Below are 19,934 nucleotides of genomic sequence, written 5' to 3' on the forward strand. Positions count from 1 at the left end.
CCCTATTTTGTATGTGGGATGCTGCCACAGCATGGCTCGATGAATGGTGTGTAGGTCTCCGCCTGGGATCTGAACCCACGAACCCCAGGCCACCGAAGTGGAATGCGCAAACTTAATCACTATGCCCCTATACATTTTAATTTTAAACCACGTGATTGTACCCATTCAAAGACTAACCCAAAGTAAAACAAGCTATTATATTTTCTAAATTTCCTAATACCACCAACCATTTTATTTATTTTTTTAAATTTTATTTATTTATTTATTCCCCCCAAAGCCCCAGTAGATAGTTGTATGCCATAGCTGCACATCCTTCTAGTTGCTGCATGTGGGAGGCGGCCTCAGCATGGCCGGAGAAGCAGTGCGTCGGTGCGTGCCCGGGATCCGAACCTGGGCCGCCAGCAGCAGAGCGCACCCACTCAACCGCTAAGCCATGGGGCCGGCCCCCACCAACTATTTTAAACCAAAGTTCAGGATGCTACACTTGTCCTTTCAGTTTAACTCTCTCACGTGGGGAAATTAGCTCCTACTCATGATTTATTCTATCACCCACTATACACATTTGATATCTCAGTTAATCCACTCAACAATCCTAATGAGGTATATTTTGTCACCGTCTTATAGAAGAGAAGCTGGGTCACAGAACCACACTCTGATATGGACTTTGTGTGTGTGACCTGAAAGCCTATTTTTTCCCCCACACACCAGACCCTTCCTGAGACAGAACCCTGTCTAGGGAAGCTCTTCTCCTTCCCCTCTTGTAACAGTGGCTCCATCAGCTGTTGGCAACCCTGGCTGCATGTGAATCACTGGGAAGGTGTGGGAGGGTTACAATACGCTGATAAAAGCAAGAATCTACAAGTTCCCATAAAACATGACACCAACTAAGGGATCTGGATTAAAAATTTTAATAATAAATTGTGCCAGTAGAAGCTTTTCGAAGGCAATGATATATCAATAAATAATAGTTAAACGGTTCCTGAGAAAGAAACTACCACATGAAAGTATGTCAGAGCGCTGTAAATAATGACACGGCATCACTATAAAGTAGCGACAATACTGACAGTCACGAGACAAGCACAGCAGACTCCAGAAGTTGCCATTCATACAAATGTAAACCAGTACACAGGAATCGTGTGTTTTTAGTTTAGACACTGATAAACTTATAAGTGTTGCTGCCTAGATATATACTAAATAATGGATACATTATGCTAAAAACTTGAAGGAAAAATATGTAGAATAATACAATGAAAAATATGATGCATTGGATTTTTCAAAAAGCAAAAAAAATTCAACTTTTTATTCAAATATAAATCACTTTAAATAGGAATCATACTAATTTGAAATAAGGAATATTTTGTGTGTTTATCTATGTAGTTATATATACATCTACACTTCTAAGAAAATATGTATGGCTTAATTATTTTTTATTCCAATGTCACTTTGAATAATCCTTGCTGTTTTACAAAGATTAGAAAAATGTATTTTTAAAACCAAGTTAAGATTGATACTTCAAAGCACAACAACAACAAAAATGTGAAGGAACCCTCAGATTACTAAATCTCCTCATGGTAACACCTCAGCTGTCTGTGACAGCAGGAGGAACAGCGTCATGCAGACCTTCCAGTGTGGGCAGTCTGCTGGTAGCAGGGTCACAGCCACTGATTCCACACATCAGGTACACCAAGAACGAAAAAGCATACTGACTATTGAAATGGACATAGTTCCATGATTAACTTAAAATTTTTGGAATAGCTAAATTAATCCCTTTTGATGTATACAAGTTTAGTATATGACAAATGTTTAAGCTCACCCCCAAAAGAATCCAATCACACCCAAGACACACACAAAAAAATCACTTCTCATTTACACATCTGCATTTGTTTAACAAAACAATAAGGGATACAATCATAGCGAAGAAGTCACCCACACGCTACGTTATCAGCACACTGTCTAGAACATCTCATTTAAAGATACTTGGTAAAAACATATTCACAGAACCCGCTGTGAATGGCAAGATATGGTAATTTTATAATAGAAAAACCCTGCTCATGCAGCACTTTCTACACACCAGACATCTGAAATCATACCCACATAATCACCTTGTTCACACTTTCTAATATACTATAATATGCAAAAAGCAGAAAAAAAAAGCAGCTTTTAACATTATATCACAATTTTGAAATGTGGGAAAAAATATAAAAGAAAAACCATTGTGTGAATAAAATGTATCAGTAACATCAGAACAGTGTTATCTTTTTTTTTTTTTTACATTATTGCACAGAGATTTCTTATCACATGTTCTTCAGTTTTTATGTCTTTTCCTCAATGTGGATAAGTGCTATGGATAAAATACAAATGTAGAAAATAACAGCAGCATGATTTCTCAAAGTTAATCCCTATAATTTAGTAAGAAAAATGGCTATAAACAAAATAAGTGCTCTTTCTAAACTGTATTAAATTTTTAAAAATATTGTTTTAATGCAGTGAAGGTCCTCAAAAGTCAATTCAAAGCAATGTTGACACCCCGCCCCGCCTCCTGCCATCAACCAGAATCTAGAAATGAAGATCTGCTACACTTGAGTACTTTTTTAAAAAGCTTTCTTGTTTGTTTTGGGATTTTTTGGTGAAGAACAGAATTTCAAGTGAAGTAATCAATGCACTAACTTAAGCAAAGCTGGCCTCAACGTCCATTGGCCTGTTAAGGAACCAGCTATGCGCCCCCTGGACTTCTGAAGAAGCAGAGTCGGGGATGCCGAGTCATTGTCTATACATACACCGGTTGGCAACCTTCAGCCTGATCCACTAGGTCAGAATTTTCCAAATCAGAGTTCTCAGTCTGTGAAGCTTCTGCTCCTGAAGGCTTTGGGCACCTAAAGGGGTAACCGTTATCATCAAAGAACCTTCGAAAAGTGAATTCATAAAACGCGTGCTCAGGGTGTTTGTTATTTGGGGATGTGAGTGTGTCCCAGGCCTTGGTGCTGTCTTCACTAGCATCATTCCAAGGGCTTTCTTCATCGACGGGGTCAAAATTTGAGGTGTCCATGGGGTGGCTGATCTTGGGAACATAGGGGGCTGGCTGCTTCCGGATGTCACTAGAGAAGTCAATGGTGCCGAAGAATGGATGAGCCTTCAGGTCATCAGCCCCATTCCTCCCCAGCCGGTGGTCAGCGGCACAGCACAGCTTGGTGATAAGGTCCCGGGCCTCGGGGCTCAGCTTGACCTGGGTTGGAATGTGGAGCGTGTTCTCCCAGTTAATCACCTGAAGAGACAACAGAACCAAAGTTGTAGTTTCACCTCATATCTCAAAGCCAACTAGGGCAGTTCTGAGACAGTGCATGAGGACGTGACCTTGAAATAATTCTAGTGTCATGACAGAAGAACAATTAGAGCAGACACAGAAGCAGCAGTGTGGATCTGAGCAGCTTTAAAGGTCCGTGCGGTTTTAGTAGGGGGCTCACAGCCCAATGCACGGCATGAGAAGCCAAAAACAGACCAAAGGAGATTGATTTTCTTCTATGAGAAATACTGTTTAGCAAAAGAATTTTGTGCTTTCCACAAAAATGAAGAGGCTGATTCTCTACGAGTCATTTCTTTAGCTATGGCAACAGATTTCTGTTGAATCATTATGGTTCTCACTCAATACTTATTGTGGCTGAGAGATGGTCCACTGGGGTTCTGTTAAAAAAAAAACCAAACAACAAAAAAGGCAACCTCACGGAGAATAATAATAAAGCTGACTAACCCTACGGCCTTGGCCTCACGTTTGTGATGCTCAAACACACAGACCAGCCCTTTGGATGCTCAGTAAATACATTTGTCATAGAGATGTGTCTACCATGAAGAGAAAACCTAAGGGACTTCTTTATTATGTCTACTTAGAATCAGGATAAAACAAGGCCAATATAACTGGCTACTAGCTGGGATGACCAGGCATTGGGTAAGGCATGGAGGTAGGTGGCCGTATGGGTGGGAGGGTTGGTTTAAACCTGAGGAGTTATTTTCGTAGAGCTAAAACTATAAAACTCACATAGGGGAAAACCTTCATGACATTGGATTTGGTAATGATTTCTTAGATGATACCAAAAACACAGGCAACAAAAGAAAAAAATATATAAATTGGACTTCACCAAAATTTAAAACTTTTGTGCATCAATGGACACTATTAACAGAGTGCAAGCTATGGAATGGGAGAATATATTTGCGAAGCATATATCTGATAAGGGATTAATATCCAGAAAATATAAAGAACGCCTACAACTCAACAAGAAAAAACAACCTGATTAAAAAAGGGCAAAACACTTGAATAGACATTTTCCAAAGAAGACATACAAATGTCCAATAAGCACATGAAAAGATGCTCAACATCACTAATCATTAGGGAAATACAATCATTAGGGAAATACAAATCAAAACTACAATGAGATACCACCTCATACCCACTAGGATGGCTATTATGAAAAAAAAAGAAAAATAACGACTGGTGAGGATGCAGAGAAATGGGAACACTTGTGCACTGTTGGTGGGAATGTAAAATGGTGCAGCCACTGTGGCAAACAGTTTAGTGGTTCCTCGGAAAGTTCAACACAGAATGATCATATGATCCAGCAATTCCACTTCTGGGTATATATTCAAAAGAATTGAAAGCAGGGACTCAAATGGATACTTGTATACATACTGATGTTCATAGCAGCATTATTCACAATAGCCAAAAGGTGAAACAACCTAAGTGTCCATCACTGGATGATGGATAAACAAAATGTGGTACATATATACATATACAATGGCATATTATTCGGCCTTAAAAACGAAGGAAATCTTGTCACATGCTACAACATGGATGAACCCTGAGGACATTATGCTAAGTGAAATAAGCCAGTCACAAAAGGACAAATATTATATGATTCCACTTACATGAGGTACCTAGAACAGGCAAATTCATAGAGACAGAATGTAGAAGAGAGGTCACAGGGGCTGGGGGAGGAAGGAATGGGGAATTGTTTAATGGGGACAGTTTCTGTTTGGGATGATGAAAATATCTGGAAATAGGTAATGGTGACAGTTGCATAATATTGTTAAGTGTACTTAATGCCACTGAATTGTACAATTAAAAATGGTAAATTTTATCACAATAAAAAAATTGGGTTATTTTCATGCAGGCAAATTAGTGAATGCTCCAACAGTTCAATTAAGGTACAGATAATGATAAATTCCAATTTTACTGTTCCTGGAGTAAAACTAAGCCTTAATTTAGGATTTTTCTAATGAATGGATTATTAATTTAGGGTCTGCCATGGACTCTGGGGCATATGAATACTTCCTAGAATTGTTAGCAAATGTGTGTGTCTGTGGGTAAGCACACTGTTCTGAGAAGTTCCACAGAGTTCATCAGATTCTAATTCAATTCTACTTAAGTCATCAAATCGTTTATTTCAGAGAGAGTAAATGGCCATCATTCTAAAACTAATTATTTAGTATTAAATGATTAATTGACAGAATAATTCTCTAATTACTTCAAATGAATATTAGAAATATGCACAACTAGCCTGACCACATAGCTGATAATTTGCAAACAGTAATGATATAACATCCAAATAAACAAACTGATTTCTTTAGGAATAGTCATAGGTTTTCTGTTGGCTTTTTTTTTTTTTTTTGGTGAGAAAGATCAGCCCTGAGCTAACATCCATGTCAATCCTCCTCCCTCTCCCCCCAAAGCCCCAGTAGATAGTTGTATGTCATAGCTGCACATCCTTCTAGTTGCTGTATGTGGGACGCCGCCTCAGCATGGCCAGACAAGCGGTGCGTCGGTGTACGCCCGGGATCTGAACTCGGGCCGCCAGCAGCGGAGCGCGTGCACCCAACCGCTACACCCCAGGGCCGGCCCCGAGGTTGGCTTTTTGCATGGTGGGCATGGGTGGTGGTAAAGAACAGATCTGAGCATGCCTTTACTGCTTCTCCCTGCTCATAGTTCTCACCTGGAAATACCAAGATGGCAGATGACCAATGGTTCAAATCAAATTTCAGATACACAAATATATCAAAACTCAAGTCTGGGCTGGCCCAGTGGCCTAGTGATTAAGTTTGGTGCACTCCACTTCGGCAGCCCAGGTTTGGTTCCTGGGTGCAGACCTACACCACTCGTCAGTGGCCATGCTGTGGCAGTGTCCCACATACAAAATGGAGGAAGACTGGCAACAGTTGTTAGCTCAGGGCGAATCTTCCTCAGCAAACAAACAAACAAAAAAACCACACCAAAAAAACCTGAAGTCTAACTCCGTGGCTTTACTTATTAAAACAAAAATTTTTAAACAGGTAATAACAATAATACTGAAAAAAAAAAATCCCATTATAAACAATTGACATTTCTACAGTATTCAGAACAAGAGGTCAAATGTTGACCCCAGATTCATGGGCCCATCAGAACACTGCATATCTCTGCAGCAGGCAGATGCGTGTTCTCCCCTCAGTTACCTTTAGCTGGGTTTCTGTGGGAGTAGGGGCCAAAAAGGGCGGCTGCCCCACCAGCATTTCGAAGAGAATCACTCCAACACTCCACCAGTCACAGAGCTGAGTGTATCCTGAAAGACAAAGTCTCACTCAGGCCCCAGCACAGGCACGCATTCTTCTCAGAGAGGAGTTTTATGAAATCCTGAACGACTGACTGTTAAGTGGGACGGCTTGCTCAAGTCACACGCTGGGTAAGAGAAAACAGACAAACACAAACTGTGACTCCCTGCACCTGCGGCTCAGAAGGCCGAGAAGGACCCGCTGGAGTGGCCACCGTCTTCAGGGGGAGGATACGGTCACCTGTACTTTCTTATTTTCAGTCATTAGTCTGTGATAAACACAGGATGCTTTTCAAAATAAGAAAAGACTTTTTAATTTAAAAAGATTACTGTTACTGTTAGCAACAATACTAACCAGAATTTTAAGTTCTTAAAGAGCATACAAACGGACACAAATTAAAACAGTATTAACTGAAAAACAGAGAGTGCTAAGACCTGTGAATAGTCAGGTGTGGTCAGTCAGGAGGGCTTCCTGGGGAGGCTTCCTTAGTCAGTTTTGGGAGAACTGAGGAATGTGGAGAAAAGGAGGGGGAAAGGGAGCACTCTGGCAAAGGAGACACCTGTCACCTGAGACGCTCTTGTGCGAGGCGCGAACGGAGCTCCCAGCCCTGGCGGCTGAGGCAGGACGTCCTGCGGCTTGATCAGGGCCAGTCTCAAGCGGTCTGGAGAGCAGGTTCATTTCTCTTTGATTTTCTCCCACTTCTCCTCCAAAGCCCACAGCCCAAGCCAAGCCATGCTCCAGTCCTGACGTCACCTCATCCTTGCTAAGTGTGACTGGGCCGTAAGACCTGCCGGCCATATTTGCCAGGCTAGTTCCTTCAGACGCCCTCTGTTCTCCCCCCATCCCCTCTCCTCCTGCCCTAGCCTGGCACTGGAGGCTGCAGAGAAACTCCAACCACTGGTTCCTCTGGACTGCTGCACAGTCCAGAGGACTGTGCTGGAGACGGGCAGGGTGGGGAGACAGGGATGTCCTCCCCTACAGCCCAGCACCTCTCACCTCCCACTTGGAGAGGAGGGGGAGAATGAGACCTTTACTGGGTGGCAAGGTTGATTCAACAACCTCTCAAAGTAGTCACTGTTCTCTCTGTCTCTCTGTGCTCTGAGTGGTTAGGTAATTCACCTTGGATTACCACAACTAACAAAGAAAACTCAGATTGGAACCAAGTCTGGATGGCTCCAAAGACTGGAAACAACACATGTGAAAAGACAGGCTACTGATCTCCGGATTTATTACACAGGATCAGATCAACAACCACTGTTGCTACGGGCCATGCAACTGATCACTGAAAGATTCCTCCTGTACTCAGTCAGGTATTGTATTTGATGGAACAGAGCATCCACCCAGGAGACCGATTTTACTGAGCAATTGTAATTTTAGGCACATTAGTGTCCCCACATCTTACCTTCAAGATGCTTCTGGATTTGCAGGGAAGAACTGGAGGAAAACAATATTTGTATTCTGTCATACTTAATAACCAGTTGGAGATGGTACACCCAGCTAGGAGCCTGGGCAAGGAAGAGCTAAAGCTGGAGCCTGGAAATGTATGGCTTAGGCAGACTGAGTGGTATCCCTGTGACCCTCAGAGTTGTTTCTATCATATGACTCTGTCAAAACCAGTTCTGGAGTGATTCCCTTGGGTTTTTTTTTTTTTTTTTTTGAGGAAGATCAGCCCTGAGCTAATATCCATGCCAATCCTCCTCTTTTTGCTGAGGAAGACTGGCCCTGGGCTAACATCCGTGCCGATCTTCCTCCATTTTACGTGGGACGCCGCCACAGCATGGCCTGACAAGCAGTGCGTCAGTGTGCGCCTGGGATCGGAACCCGGGCTGCCAGCAGCTGAGCACGCGCACTTAACTGCTACGCCATGGGGCCGGCCCCCTCCCTTGGGTGTAAGGTAGAAAGCCCACACCCTACATCCAATCTATCACTTTCCAGCCAAAGGAAGGGGCAAACAGAGACCGGCCTAATGGTGCGTGTCTTTTCTCACTCTGGGAGCAAGGGCAGCTCAAAAACAGAAATGAGACATGCTGGAAGCCTGTTTGTTAAGGGAATAATTTCACTCTCAGGCTTCCATGAGTATAAAAATACACTAGGAACATCAAGAGTCTTGGAAAGCTGAAGCTGGAGAGATTCTCTGGAGGTCATCTGGCTCCACAGCTTTGACGTCAAGATGGCCTCCAGTTGGGCAGCTGGCTTGTGGAGCACTTGAGGCAAGGGGCCCAAGCACGTACCTTTTCGGAGGAGCACTTCTGGCGCAATGTAATTTGGAGTCCCAACCAGGGAGTGAGCCAGACACCTCTGATGCTGCTTCCTGGCTCTCTGCTCCAGGGTCTTCAGCCTGTCTCCACATCGACAATTAGACACATCGTCCCAGAGGTCGCTAGGCTCCATGCTGTCTTGTCTGATGTGGCTCCCTTTCACCCAGGATTCAGGGGTGGTAAAAGAAGAGAATAAAAAACAAAGTAACTTTTCACAATTCAACAATGCAACAAATCCATAGCTTCAAAGGGAAAAGTAATTCAATTTAGCTTCTGGTACATGAAGATAAAGAATCCACCCCAACAGCAACTGGCCTTTGGTTCCTGGGTCTGAGCTGTAAGCTGTGAGGTAAATGCACCAAGAAAGAAACAACAGAAGAAGTGATCACAGGAGCTGGACGCTGTGCTGAGGGGACAGCGTGACACTGAGTAAGAAAGGCTTAGATAACTGTGGTGACATTCTAAGCACTTCTCAGGCCAATCTCAAAAGACCTACACCTATTTGACAAAACGTGTTTTAAGATAAGCATGGAAAAGCATAAGAGGATTTAAAAGATATAAACAAAAATGACTTCAATGCCAGAAAATGGGAATGTATTAAATGATTTAAGATTAGTCCTGAGTTTAAAAAAAAGCCTGAGGGGTCGGCCCCATGGCCTAGTGGTTAACTTTCAGTGGCCCGGGGTTCAGTTCCCAGGCGTGGACCTACACCACTCGTCAGCCATGCTGTGGCAGTGACCTACAGACAAAACAGAGGAAGACTGGCACAGATGTTAGCTTGGGGTAAATCTTCCTCAAGCAAAAAGAGGAAGACTGGCAACAGATGTTACCTCAGGGTGAATCTTCCTCACCGAAAAAAAAAAAAAAAGCCTGAGCTATGGTATTACAGTAACTATTTCAAGAATCTGAGCCATAAGTAAGATAATGACCAGCAGAACTACAGGAGATGGAGTTAAACTATATCTATATCTATATCTACCTATACCTACACCCATAGATAGATTCAGGTTAGCATTAACACAGGACTTCTTGGGAAGTTGTGAGACTTATTTTTTGTGGCACATTTTAATAGGGCAGAGTGATGGTTCCTCACAAAGGCCCGATGACACCCCATAGCCCATTGTTCTAAAAATATTATAGTAAAACTTAAATCCACTAACTTAAAAAAAAAACCTCACACATATCACACTATTCCTTTAGGGAGAAAAGGACATCACACCAAATTATAATATAATGGAGTGACAGATAGTTTCCAAATGATTAGGTGCCACCAGGGTGGGACACAGTTACCTTAGGTGGTTTACTTATGTCTAGATGTAGAAAGTGGATGTGGCATGCCTAGGACAATACCTTTCTGGTAGTATTTGGAATTGTGAGTCCACCTGAATCCAGTGCAGAGGCCAAAATCTGTCAGTTTGATGTGGCCATCAAGATCTATCAAAATGTTGTCTGGCTTGATGTCTCGGTGGATAAAGCCCATCTTGTGGACACTCTCGATGGCCAGGGTCAACTCTGCGATGTAGAACCGGGCCAGGCGCTCAGGGAAGACCTCCATCCGGATCAGCAGGCTCATCATGTCCCCCCCAGGGATGTAGTCCATCACGAAGTAGAGGCTGTCCTTGTCTTGGAAGGAGTAGTAGAGTTTGACCACCCACTCATTGTCTGCCTCAGCCAGGATGTCCCTCTCAGCCTTGACGTGGGCCACCTGATTCCGGTTCAGGACATCCTTCTTCCTCAGGGTCTTCATGGCGTACAGGGCGTGAGTGTCCACTTTACAAGCGAGGCACACTTCTCCAAAGGCACCAATCCCCAGGGTTTTGATTTTCACAAACATGGACTTGTCCATCTTGGCCCTCTTCAGCCTGTTGTAATTAGACTCCTTCTGGTAAAGAATCTTTCTCATCTGTTCCTGCTCAGCCTCACAGAGTCCAGCCTGTAGAAGGAAAATCAGGAAGAGTCATGTTAGAGGAACCCCATGACAGGAAATGGGTGGGGTGAGAGATGCCCTAGAAGTGAGTGGACCCTAACTTAATCTACAGAAATAAGAATATAGAACAGGTCCAATACACTGCAAGTAAGATAATAATTGGTATTGTTCTTTATATCCATATATAGACACAAATCTGGAATCCAAAGGGAAAACAAAATAGGTGAGTTTAGGCTCTAAAATCTAAAGGAAACCTCTATAAATAAAAATCTGTGGAAAAGGGAACCACAAAATTCCTGGAATTCTAGGAGCAATTTAATATTTTAATAGTTGAAGGAAAATAGAAAAGAAAAAAGCCAATGAAAATGGGACAGCAGAAAGTAAGAGCACAACTATGATTTTTAGAATTTGAAATTATTGGCTTTGTGTGATTTAAATTTACAGTAACACTTTAATTTAAACAATTTCATTAATTACCTTCTCTAGCAGTTTAGTGTCAACTAAGTACATTTAAAACATTATTTGCTAATTACAGACTTGAAAGATAAATGAATCACTACTAGATATATTTTTCTTTATAAATTCCACAATTTCAATTTATGAAACCTGAAACTTGGTTTACACTGTTTCAAAATGTTTTATTACTAGTTAGTAAAATTTGATGAACTTTGTTAATGAGTAAGGACACACCATAAAAATCGATTTGGTAATTTACCTGTTGGCTACATCAAGCATAGCTATCACCGACCCCCTGCAGAGTCGGGTGAAAAGGAAAGGGAGGTTGCAACATTTGTAATTTCTCCAGGTTGTTTGCCCCATAACCAGACTGTTGCCCCGTGAGACAAACGGTTTGTAATAAGGGTGCATAAAGCAGAAACAACATAGGGATTTTGCTGAGATCCCCTAGGAAAGAGCCAGGGCCAAGGGTAAGAATGAAATGAGAAATTACTTTCGCCATTTCTTGTTCCAGCTGCAACCTCCGGTTGACCTTCTGTTGGTAGGTTTTTATGACATTTTCCACGTGCTGCTCCATGAAGAACTTAAACGCGTATGGCGAGTAACTCTTGATGCGAGATTCTCTCTTCTCTTCATCTCGGCTGTTTTTCCGAACAGGAACAGGAGAAGTCTGGATCTGCTTTTTATCCTTCCCCATTTTCTCCCCTTTGGCGTTTTTGTGGCTCTTGTTCCTCTCGGTGGGCTCCGCGGCCTGGCCCCCTCGGAGGCCCTGCTCCATCCCCACACACAGGCTGTCCATGTCATACTGCTCGGACTTGCTCTGAAGCAACAGGTGCTTCGGGTACGGCGGGGGCGGGCACCTCATCTCCGGGCTGCCGTACTCAACGTCCAGCGGGTACGCAGTGGCGCCCCCCAAGGGCAGAGGGTGCTCGTCCTTGGAGTCCAGACTCTCCACCCCTGGGGGGGGCGCCGGCACCCAGGCTGGGTGGGAGGGCCCCACGGCCGTCTGGGGCTCAGGCCTCATCACCCTTACACTCTTCACTGGGTGCAGGATGTGGGCGGCCGTCACGGCCGTGATGGTGTTGGGGGAGGGCATGGCAGGCTCCGGTTTGCTGGGCACTCCTGCCCGGAGGGGCACGGCCCCTTGCTGCTGGTGGTTGTTGAAGGAGTTGGTTCTGCTGGGGACAGGGCCTTCGGGCAGGAAAGCCACGTGCTGGCGGGGCGGCGCCTCCAGGCCCGGCTTCTGAAGAGAGTCGCGGCGGGACAAGGTAGACGACTGCCACTGCTGGGCAGGAGGGCTGCTCACGTCATACAGATCCACGTTGAGGCTGTTTCTAGAGGGAGCAAGCAGACTCGGGGGGGCGCTGTCGCTTGCAAACACCTGGCCCCGAGAGCCCATCATGTGCATCTGGTGGGCTTGCTTATGGTGTGGGTGTGGCACGTACAGACCAGTCGCTGCTCCCGCTGGCTGGAATGCATGGCCGGCCCCTGGCTGCGTCGCCGGGCCCTTGGCAGCCAGGTTTGAGAACACTCCTGCCTCCTGCGGCGTCTTGTTCTGGAAGGAGGGGCTGCGCTGGACGCCGTAGCCCAGGGGCTCCCCCGGCACCAGCAGATGTGGCCTGTAGTGTGGCCCTTGCAGTGGCAGGGCCTGGATGCCGGGACTGGTCCCAGGGAAATTCATGCCTGTGGCCTCCAGGTTCGCAGCATGGCCTTTGGGCTGGTGCTGATGGCCGCCAGGCACACTGTGAGGGCTCGCTCCAACAAAGAGAAAGTCCACGTACTGCCGAGGCACTTCCTCCAGTGTGCTGGTGCCCTCGTAGGCTGCCCCGCTCATCGCATGGTAGGGCGGGAAAGGGTCGCCTGTTCCCTCAAAGCTCGGCCTCCGTGGCACAGCACTTGGTGCGATTCCCTTTCCTGCAAAGGAGAGAAACGGAAGATGGCGTTAAAGGGGAAGACAGCAGAGAGGGCAGAGGGGTACACGGCAGGAGAGGGGATCTGCTCAGCTGGTCTGGCACTTCCAGTCTAATTCCTCACACCGGCAACGTCCTTCGGACTGACACTACTGCACAGGCTCTTCCATAACTAAAGGCTGTCTGACACAGGCCGAATTCTGCTGTGGGCAGATCCGGGGGACCTTCTGAGTCAAAAGGCCCTGCCCTGCCCATCGGACACCCCTCACGGGAACACCTGGCAGAGCCAAGGCCCTCTACAGCCATTGTATCAAGCAGAAGTCACAGCCAAACAGTGGCTTTGTTTTCCTGGGCCAAGAATAAGCATCAGGCACATCAAAGGCAAACGTAGAGGAAATTCATCACCTACGGCGGCCTGTGTCTCCCTTGCTGTTGTGCTCTGAGACAGCCCTGCAACGCTAAGAATCTTGACATGGAGGCTGGCCGGGCACTGTTTAAGGAAATTCCCTCTATCAAGAAGAAAACAGAAATTTTGTGTCCCCTTAACAAGGAAGATACAACCTACAAAGCCCGTGCAATTTTCTCACCCAACAGATGAAGTAGGTTTTATCCAAGGTCTTCCACAAAATAGGGAGAACTTCTTTTGCTAAATATCATGAATCCCTTACCACACCCGGGCCTCAGGTACTAAGAACATTTGCTGACAGCCAGCAAGAGGGAGCGTTTGATGCTGGTGACTCTGGCCCTTCCCAGGGGACACCGAGGTGGGCTTTCCCAGTACCACTGCCCAAGGCCTCCACTGGGCAGCCTGCTCTCAGAGGCTACAGTTAAACCTCCCTTTTCAAAGACCACTCCCCCGCCCCACAGGCCCCAGGCAAAGTAAAAACAATTTTACTCTCATTCTGCTGGGTTGCCTAATTTTAATATCCAGTGAATTTTTCAATCTTTCATAAAACAAAACACATCTAGTACACAAACATCCCCAGGTAGGAAGTATCCCAGGTTATTTCAGGTGGGGGAGGGACGGAGGCACTCGGGTAAGTCCCATGATCTACACCTGCTGCCTCTTGCGCCAGGGCCCGAATGTCAGAGCAGAGCAGGCTCAGTTCACCCATCACCAGAAGGAGGCAACGTGCCAAGAGACAATCTGCTGACCATGGCCACACTGGACCTCCCTTCCTGCAGACTGTTTTATGTTTTTAAATCACAAATCACCTTCACTCACCATGCGGCGGGGCTGAGCTCACCTGGGGAAGTCTGCTTAATGACTCGCACAATCTGCTCATTCCTCGGGTCCAGGTAGCCCATCTTACTGATGTACTCCAGGGCGGCTTCAATACTTCTGCTGCCGGTCTGCTTGAGAGCTCTGCCCGCCATCTCCTGGAGGGAAGCACAAAGACACTTGGATGGGAGGAGTGTGTGCATGTCATCTTAAAACACATCACCAGAGACTTCCATTCTCGCTCTGCACCTGACTGCTGTGATGTCCGCCTCTCTGTGACCGCCGGGGTCCTGCAACACGCTGCAGACAGTCTCAGAATGAGCACAGCTGGCTACATGTCCTCAGCTGCCTAATGACCAGAGGTTAACACTAAACCACACTCTTCAGTGTCACGACCATACAGGAATTCTGACAGTGGACCTGAAAGAATCTTAAGTCCTGCTTCTCCTTAGAAAACTGTTGTGACTGGACTGATAAACCCTGGTCTGCAGATACACCTAAAACTAGAAAAGTTGAACGTGAGGAAGGGTTGAAATCAGAGAACCTGACTTTAATGCCAGGCTAACACTGCTGCGGCTGGACCAGGGGACCAGCCCCAGGGGAGGGGAGGGGTGCCGGTCATTTATGAAAAGCTTACCAAATGCCTGCTGTTTTTACAATGCCTGTGCTGCTTACATCTGTAGGGGACTTGCGGTTAGGGCCCTGATCTAGTGGGAGAAAGAGAAGACAGGCACTCCGGGAGCCCTTGGAGTAATGCCCGGCACAGGACAGGCCCCTTAAAACTGTCTGTGGGATGAACACAGGACGGAAACTGGTGACCACCATGGGGAGATGCTGGTAAAGTGGACGAGGATCAGAGGAGACAGATCCCTTCTGCCGAGGGAGAGGGCACCAGCGACTGTTCATGGAAGAGATAGCAGCACAGCTGGCTCTTCAAGGACACACAGAATTCGGGCAGATGGAGAGCCCAGTAGGGAAAAGGCATTCTTGGCAGGTAGAACAGTCCAAGTAGCCCCTTGAGGGGGAGAATGGGCTGGATGGCAGGCAGCAGGCAGAAGCATGAGGAGACAGCGAAGATGGACCCAGACTGGGGTCTGGGGCCTGAGTATCCCGGGGTTTTGCCCCTATTTGAAGGCAGTCGTGGAAGCTTTCCAGCAGGGACATAGGTCAATAGAAGATCAATGTGGGGCAGAGAGACGATCAGCAGAGCTGGAGGCACTGTCAGGTGGGGAAGACAAAGCAGGCAGGAGTGGACGGGGGACAAAAGAGGCAGACAGGGCTGTGAGGGCTGTGGCTCAGGCGCCTGAGGGCCAGCTCTGCAGAGCTGTGAGCAAACAGGCAGGACGAGGAGAGGGGAAGAAGACCACAGAGGCAGTCTCCCGCAGAAGAGGATGAAACAGGTAGCAGCAGCAAAAGGGGATTCTACAGAAGGAGCACTGAGTGTTTGAAGGTCACAGGGCAGGCAAGCAGGGAGGAGGAAATTGAAGATGCAGAAGAAAGAGGGTGGAAACAAGAGATGAGAGGGGGTCTGAGGGCATAAGGGTGGGAGAACACTGAAAAGGAGACTCCTATAACTCAAACAGGAGAGAAGCAAAGGGGTGAGGAGGCAGGAAGACCTCAGGATGATGAGAAGGCAGCTCAGGGCTGTTCTGCTGCAGGAAGACAGTGGCCGTGTCAGCAAAGAGCCACTCTGGAGAAACATGGCAGTTGTCCCAGTGCTGGGAATGGACCTACTCTCCCTGCCTTCCTACCTAGGAGTTTCTCAAGGCCAACCTGGAGCTGACCAGGCCCCACTGGGTCCCCGCTGTCCCCAGGACAGGGCATCATGCACCTGTGACCTTGATCAGACTCTGTGTCTGTCTCCTCCCTTAGGACTGGGAGAATCTGGCAGGGCCTGAAACTCCACGTCGCCCACAGCTACATCCATCCAACCAACACAGTAACTGGAACAACTTAAGTGCTTAATATTCACTGGATTATATAATATTAAAATCAAATTTTCCATTCTTGGCCATATTCCAGCTGAGTGGTAGGACAAGACGTGCTGGTTGTACTTGGCTGTAACCTGTGCCTACATTTGTAGTGCTGCAAGTGTGAGACACTGCAAGGCAGTGGAGGGGCAAGGAAAGGCAGCCTGAGATCCAACACTTGGGGAGGGGACACTGGAGCGCAGGCCAGGCAGGCAGAGGGTTCGCCTGGAGTGTGTGTGAGGAGACTGCATCCGGGGTGGAGGGACATGAAGTGACAGCTTCTCATGCAGATTGAGAAATGGTAATAAGAACAGAGCTGTTTTTTTAAAAGCAGCACTTGGATTGACAGAAAGGGCAAGTGTTTAAAATCTGGAGGAGCTGTTGAGAGAGACAGCAGAGGTTTAGAAGTGAACACTTCAATGCCTTACCTGTAGATGGGAGGTAATATTTCAACCTCCCTACTTCACAGCTATGTTATGCGATGAGATCATGTCTGCAAAGAACTCTAGACAGCTTGGAGAAAGACACGGTATAAGGCTGCATCTCATCGGGATCACTCTGGAGCTTTTGGCACCCATTAGAAAATTATGCCAGTAGGACTCGGCCCTAAACCACAAGCTCTTCCATCAGCACTAACTGTTCAATCTGCATTGTCTGGAACGTGACCACCAGCTCCTGTCTCCCTCGGGGTGAAGTGCTAGACGTGTCCATTACTTCGGTACCTTCTAAATGTCAGGAAAGTGCCAACTCCAGGGTCGACCACGTCAAAACATGTACGGATTCAAACTCTCTCCCTGTTTACTGGGCACCTACAACGTCCAGATCTGTACGCTTACTGTGCTTCAAATCTAGGAACTCTACCCAGAAAATCAACATGCGGAGATCACAGATAATGACTCGTGTTCACAAGGATACTTCAGATCATAAACCTAACCACACTAACGAGCCAGCTTGTTTATCAAATAACACCTTCAAGTAATCCACAGCCCCCTCACTTAGCAAACACGTTGTTTCTATACACTAGCTCTCAGAAGACGCTGCTATACACAGACACGGAGCTATGTCTTCAAAGCTGAAGGAAATCCAGAATCATTTCCAAATCCATCAGGAATACACAACCCAGTCTCCCATCTGCCACGGGCTGTTAACAGGCCTGAACGGCCGGCGGCAGCACGTGACTCCTTGAGCAGCACAACCTGCCTCCTGAAGGGCTGCCGTGCGACCCTGGGAGGCTCTGTGTGACTCCAGCCCCAGACGTCAGGCCAGTAGCTTGGAGTGTCACTGCGAGAAGTGACTCCAAACCTGCTCGGAGGAGAGGGGCAGAGAGAGGGGTGCAGCTGCCGCCTGGAGCATCCCCACACAGTGTCCAGGCGCTGGGCTTGGCCACCTGGACAATGGAGGCCTCTACCCAAAAGGTCAGCTGCCTTCCAGGCACAAGTCAGGGATTACGGTGGGGCCGAGGGTGCTTTACACAGTACTTCTGGGGCACTCAAATTCTGCCCCACAGCTTAGGCACTCTTCCTGGGTGGTATGTGCTCGCATGTTGGCATAGTTACATCCCAGGTGTTTTAAACCTCTAAGCATTTTGCACGGGCTTCTGCATGTCAGCCCTCCTTGTCCCTTTCTCCTGCAGCAACCCGTGGGCTTCTAGACTGTCTCCTCTTCCTCCCCCCTCTCCCCTCCCTGCACTTACCTGTATCTTGTGCTCCCATTACCCCCTGTCCCAGGGCATTTAAAGTCTCCCTACTGGGCCAGGAACCCAGTGAGCACAGGGGTAGGACCTTACTAATTTTGGTTTCCCTAGTACCTTGGGTAACAAATACCTTTTAAATCAAACTAGAAAGGTTAATAACATATCTGTAATAGAGAAAAGGAAACAAAGTAAAAACTGAGGGAGTAAGGGGGTAAACTAATGAGGCCAGCCTTAAAGTGATGTGGCATGCCTGGGACCCAGGCGGTGACAGAGCAAAAGCCCACACCCGCCCACACAAGGACCACCTCACTCACAGAAGCTGTGAAAACAAAGAACCTATCATCTTCCAACTAATCACAAGGACCTGACCGACTGTGTAGCTACTGCCCCACACCTTCCCTTCAGTGAATACCTTTCACTGAGGGCTCCGTGGGAAGCCTTGCCCTCCAAGGCAGATCTGAGAGGAAGCTGGCGCAGCGAGCCCCTTGGCCAGTGGGCCACCTGTCCCTCCCTGCCCTCCTTCACTGCAGAATGTAGCTTCCCCTGAGCTCAAGGGGAAACAGGTGAGATTTCCCCACCCAGAAGCCACTGCCATGGAAGCTGGAGCGAAGAGGGGCTCACGGTGCCCAGACAAGTCAGGGCTGCCACTAGGGCAGCCAGCAGCCATGAGGGGATTCCTGAGACATCCAGACCACAGCGTCTGCCTCTGGACCTCAAGGGTGTCTGAGCATCACGGCGCCCTCCCATTTCTGTCTGTCCGACTGCCCCTTCCCCTCCCCACTCCCTGTCTATTTGTTTCATCTCGACTGTCCATTTCACAAAATTGCTCATCAATTTCCAATGGACTAATTAAGAAACAAAAACCATTGATCAGTCTGTTATCAAATTCATAATGAAAATTACTGGAAGAAAAAAACAGAACACAAGATGTAACTAACAGCTGAAAGTGCATATCAGAGGGATTACTGGTGACTAAACTTGACAGAAGAGTGACTCTTCTACACAAAATTCAAAGCTGGGGGCTCAGAGACTTGGACATGGTAGAAATAGTGGCCACTCAAAATTCACAGCATGGAAGCTAAAATGGGTAGAAGCTGATATGGTTGGGCCGGCCCCGTGGCTTAGCGGTTAAGTGCGCGCGCTCTGCTGCTGGCGGCCCGGGTTCGGATCCCGGGCGCGCACCGACAACTGCTTCTCTGGCCATGCTGAGGCCGCGTCCCACATACACCAACTAGAAGGATGTGCAGCTATGACATACAACTGTCTACTGGGGCTTTGGGGGGGAATAAATAAATAAATAAAATCTTTAAAAAAAAAAAAAAAGAAGCTGATATGGTCAAAAGCTGATCATGAATCCAATCTTCACTATAAAATCTAAATGGAAAAGAACTGATTTTGATGAAAATCAAAGTAAAAATGGAAACTACTGGAAATTATGTAGTTTCTAACTAAACCTAGAGCTTGAGAACTGACAAATAAAGAGATGACCTTAAGCAAGTCGTAGAAAGTCACTCTAGCTTCATTCCCCACGCTCTCCCCGACTGACAGAATAGTCTTGCCACCTCTACCCACAAGACTCCTCTGTCTGTGAGGCTCTGCCACAGAACCGCCCAGGATGGTCACATTTGTGAAGCTGGCTCAGCTGTGAGGTGCATTCTTTCCCCACTCTCCGCATATCAGGTGATAGAGACCAAATGGACTCTTACCCAAGGAAGAGACCCCAACAAAGGCCCTGGAAACACCTGGAGGTTCACCCACAGCCTCCCAGACAACCAGCAACAAGGAGTGAAAGCTCACAGGCACCTGGCAGCACCTCTCCCGGACAAGCTGCCGGGAGGATGAGACGGAGGTACCGGAAAGCAGCCACACCCCTGCACTTACTGTGACTGCCGTGGCCAGACACGTGTGCCAGGTGTGAGCAAGCCTGT

General features: G+C 47.0%; 1 protein-coding gene across 3 annotated transcripts in view; it reads right to left on the reverse strand.

Moving 5' to 3' along the window:
- Positions 1-892: 892 nt before the first annotated feature.
- Positions 893-19,934, reverse strand: part of LATS2 (large tumor suppressor kinase 2) — a 105,565-nt gene continuing 86,523 nt past the window's right edge. For 2 of the 3 annotated variants that reach the window (XM_058547821.1, XM_058547822.1), the window contains exons 3-8: positions 14,369-14,501; positions 11,705-13,125; positions 10,179-10,761; positions 8,802-8,984; positions 6,475-6,581; positions 893-3,262 (exon numbers count right to left, since the gene is read on the reverse strand). In XM_058547821.1, the coding sequence (XP_058403804.1) occupies positions 2,768-3,262; positions 6,475-6,581; positions 8,802-8,984; positions 10,179-10,761; positions 11,705-13,125; positions 14,369-14,501 (2,922 nt within the window). In that variant the 3' untranslated portion in view covers positions 893-2,767. The remainder of the gene's footprint in view (positions 3,263-6,474; positions 6,582-8,801; positions 8,985-10,178; positions 10,762-11,704; positions 13,126-14,368; positions 14,502-19,934) is intronic. The other variant, XM_058547823.1, reaches the window with a different exon arrangement.

The sequence above is a fragment of the Diceros bicornis genome, chromosome 9, assembly GCF_020826845.1.
Source record: "Diceros bicornis minor isolate mBicDic1 chromosome 9, mDicBic1.mat.cur, whole genome shotgun sequence".
Classification (NCBI taxonomy): domain Eukaryota; kingdom Metazoa; phylum Chordata; class Mammalia; order Perissodactyla; family Rhinocerotidae; genus Diceros; species Diceros bicornis.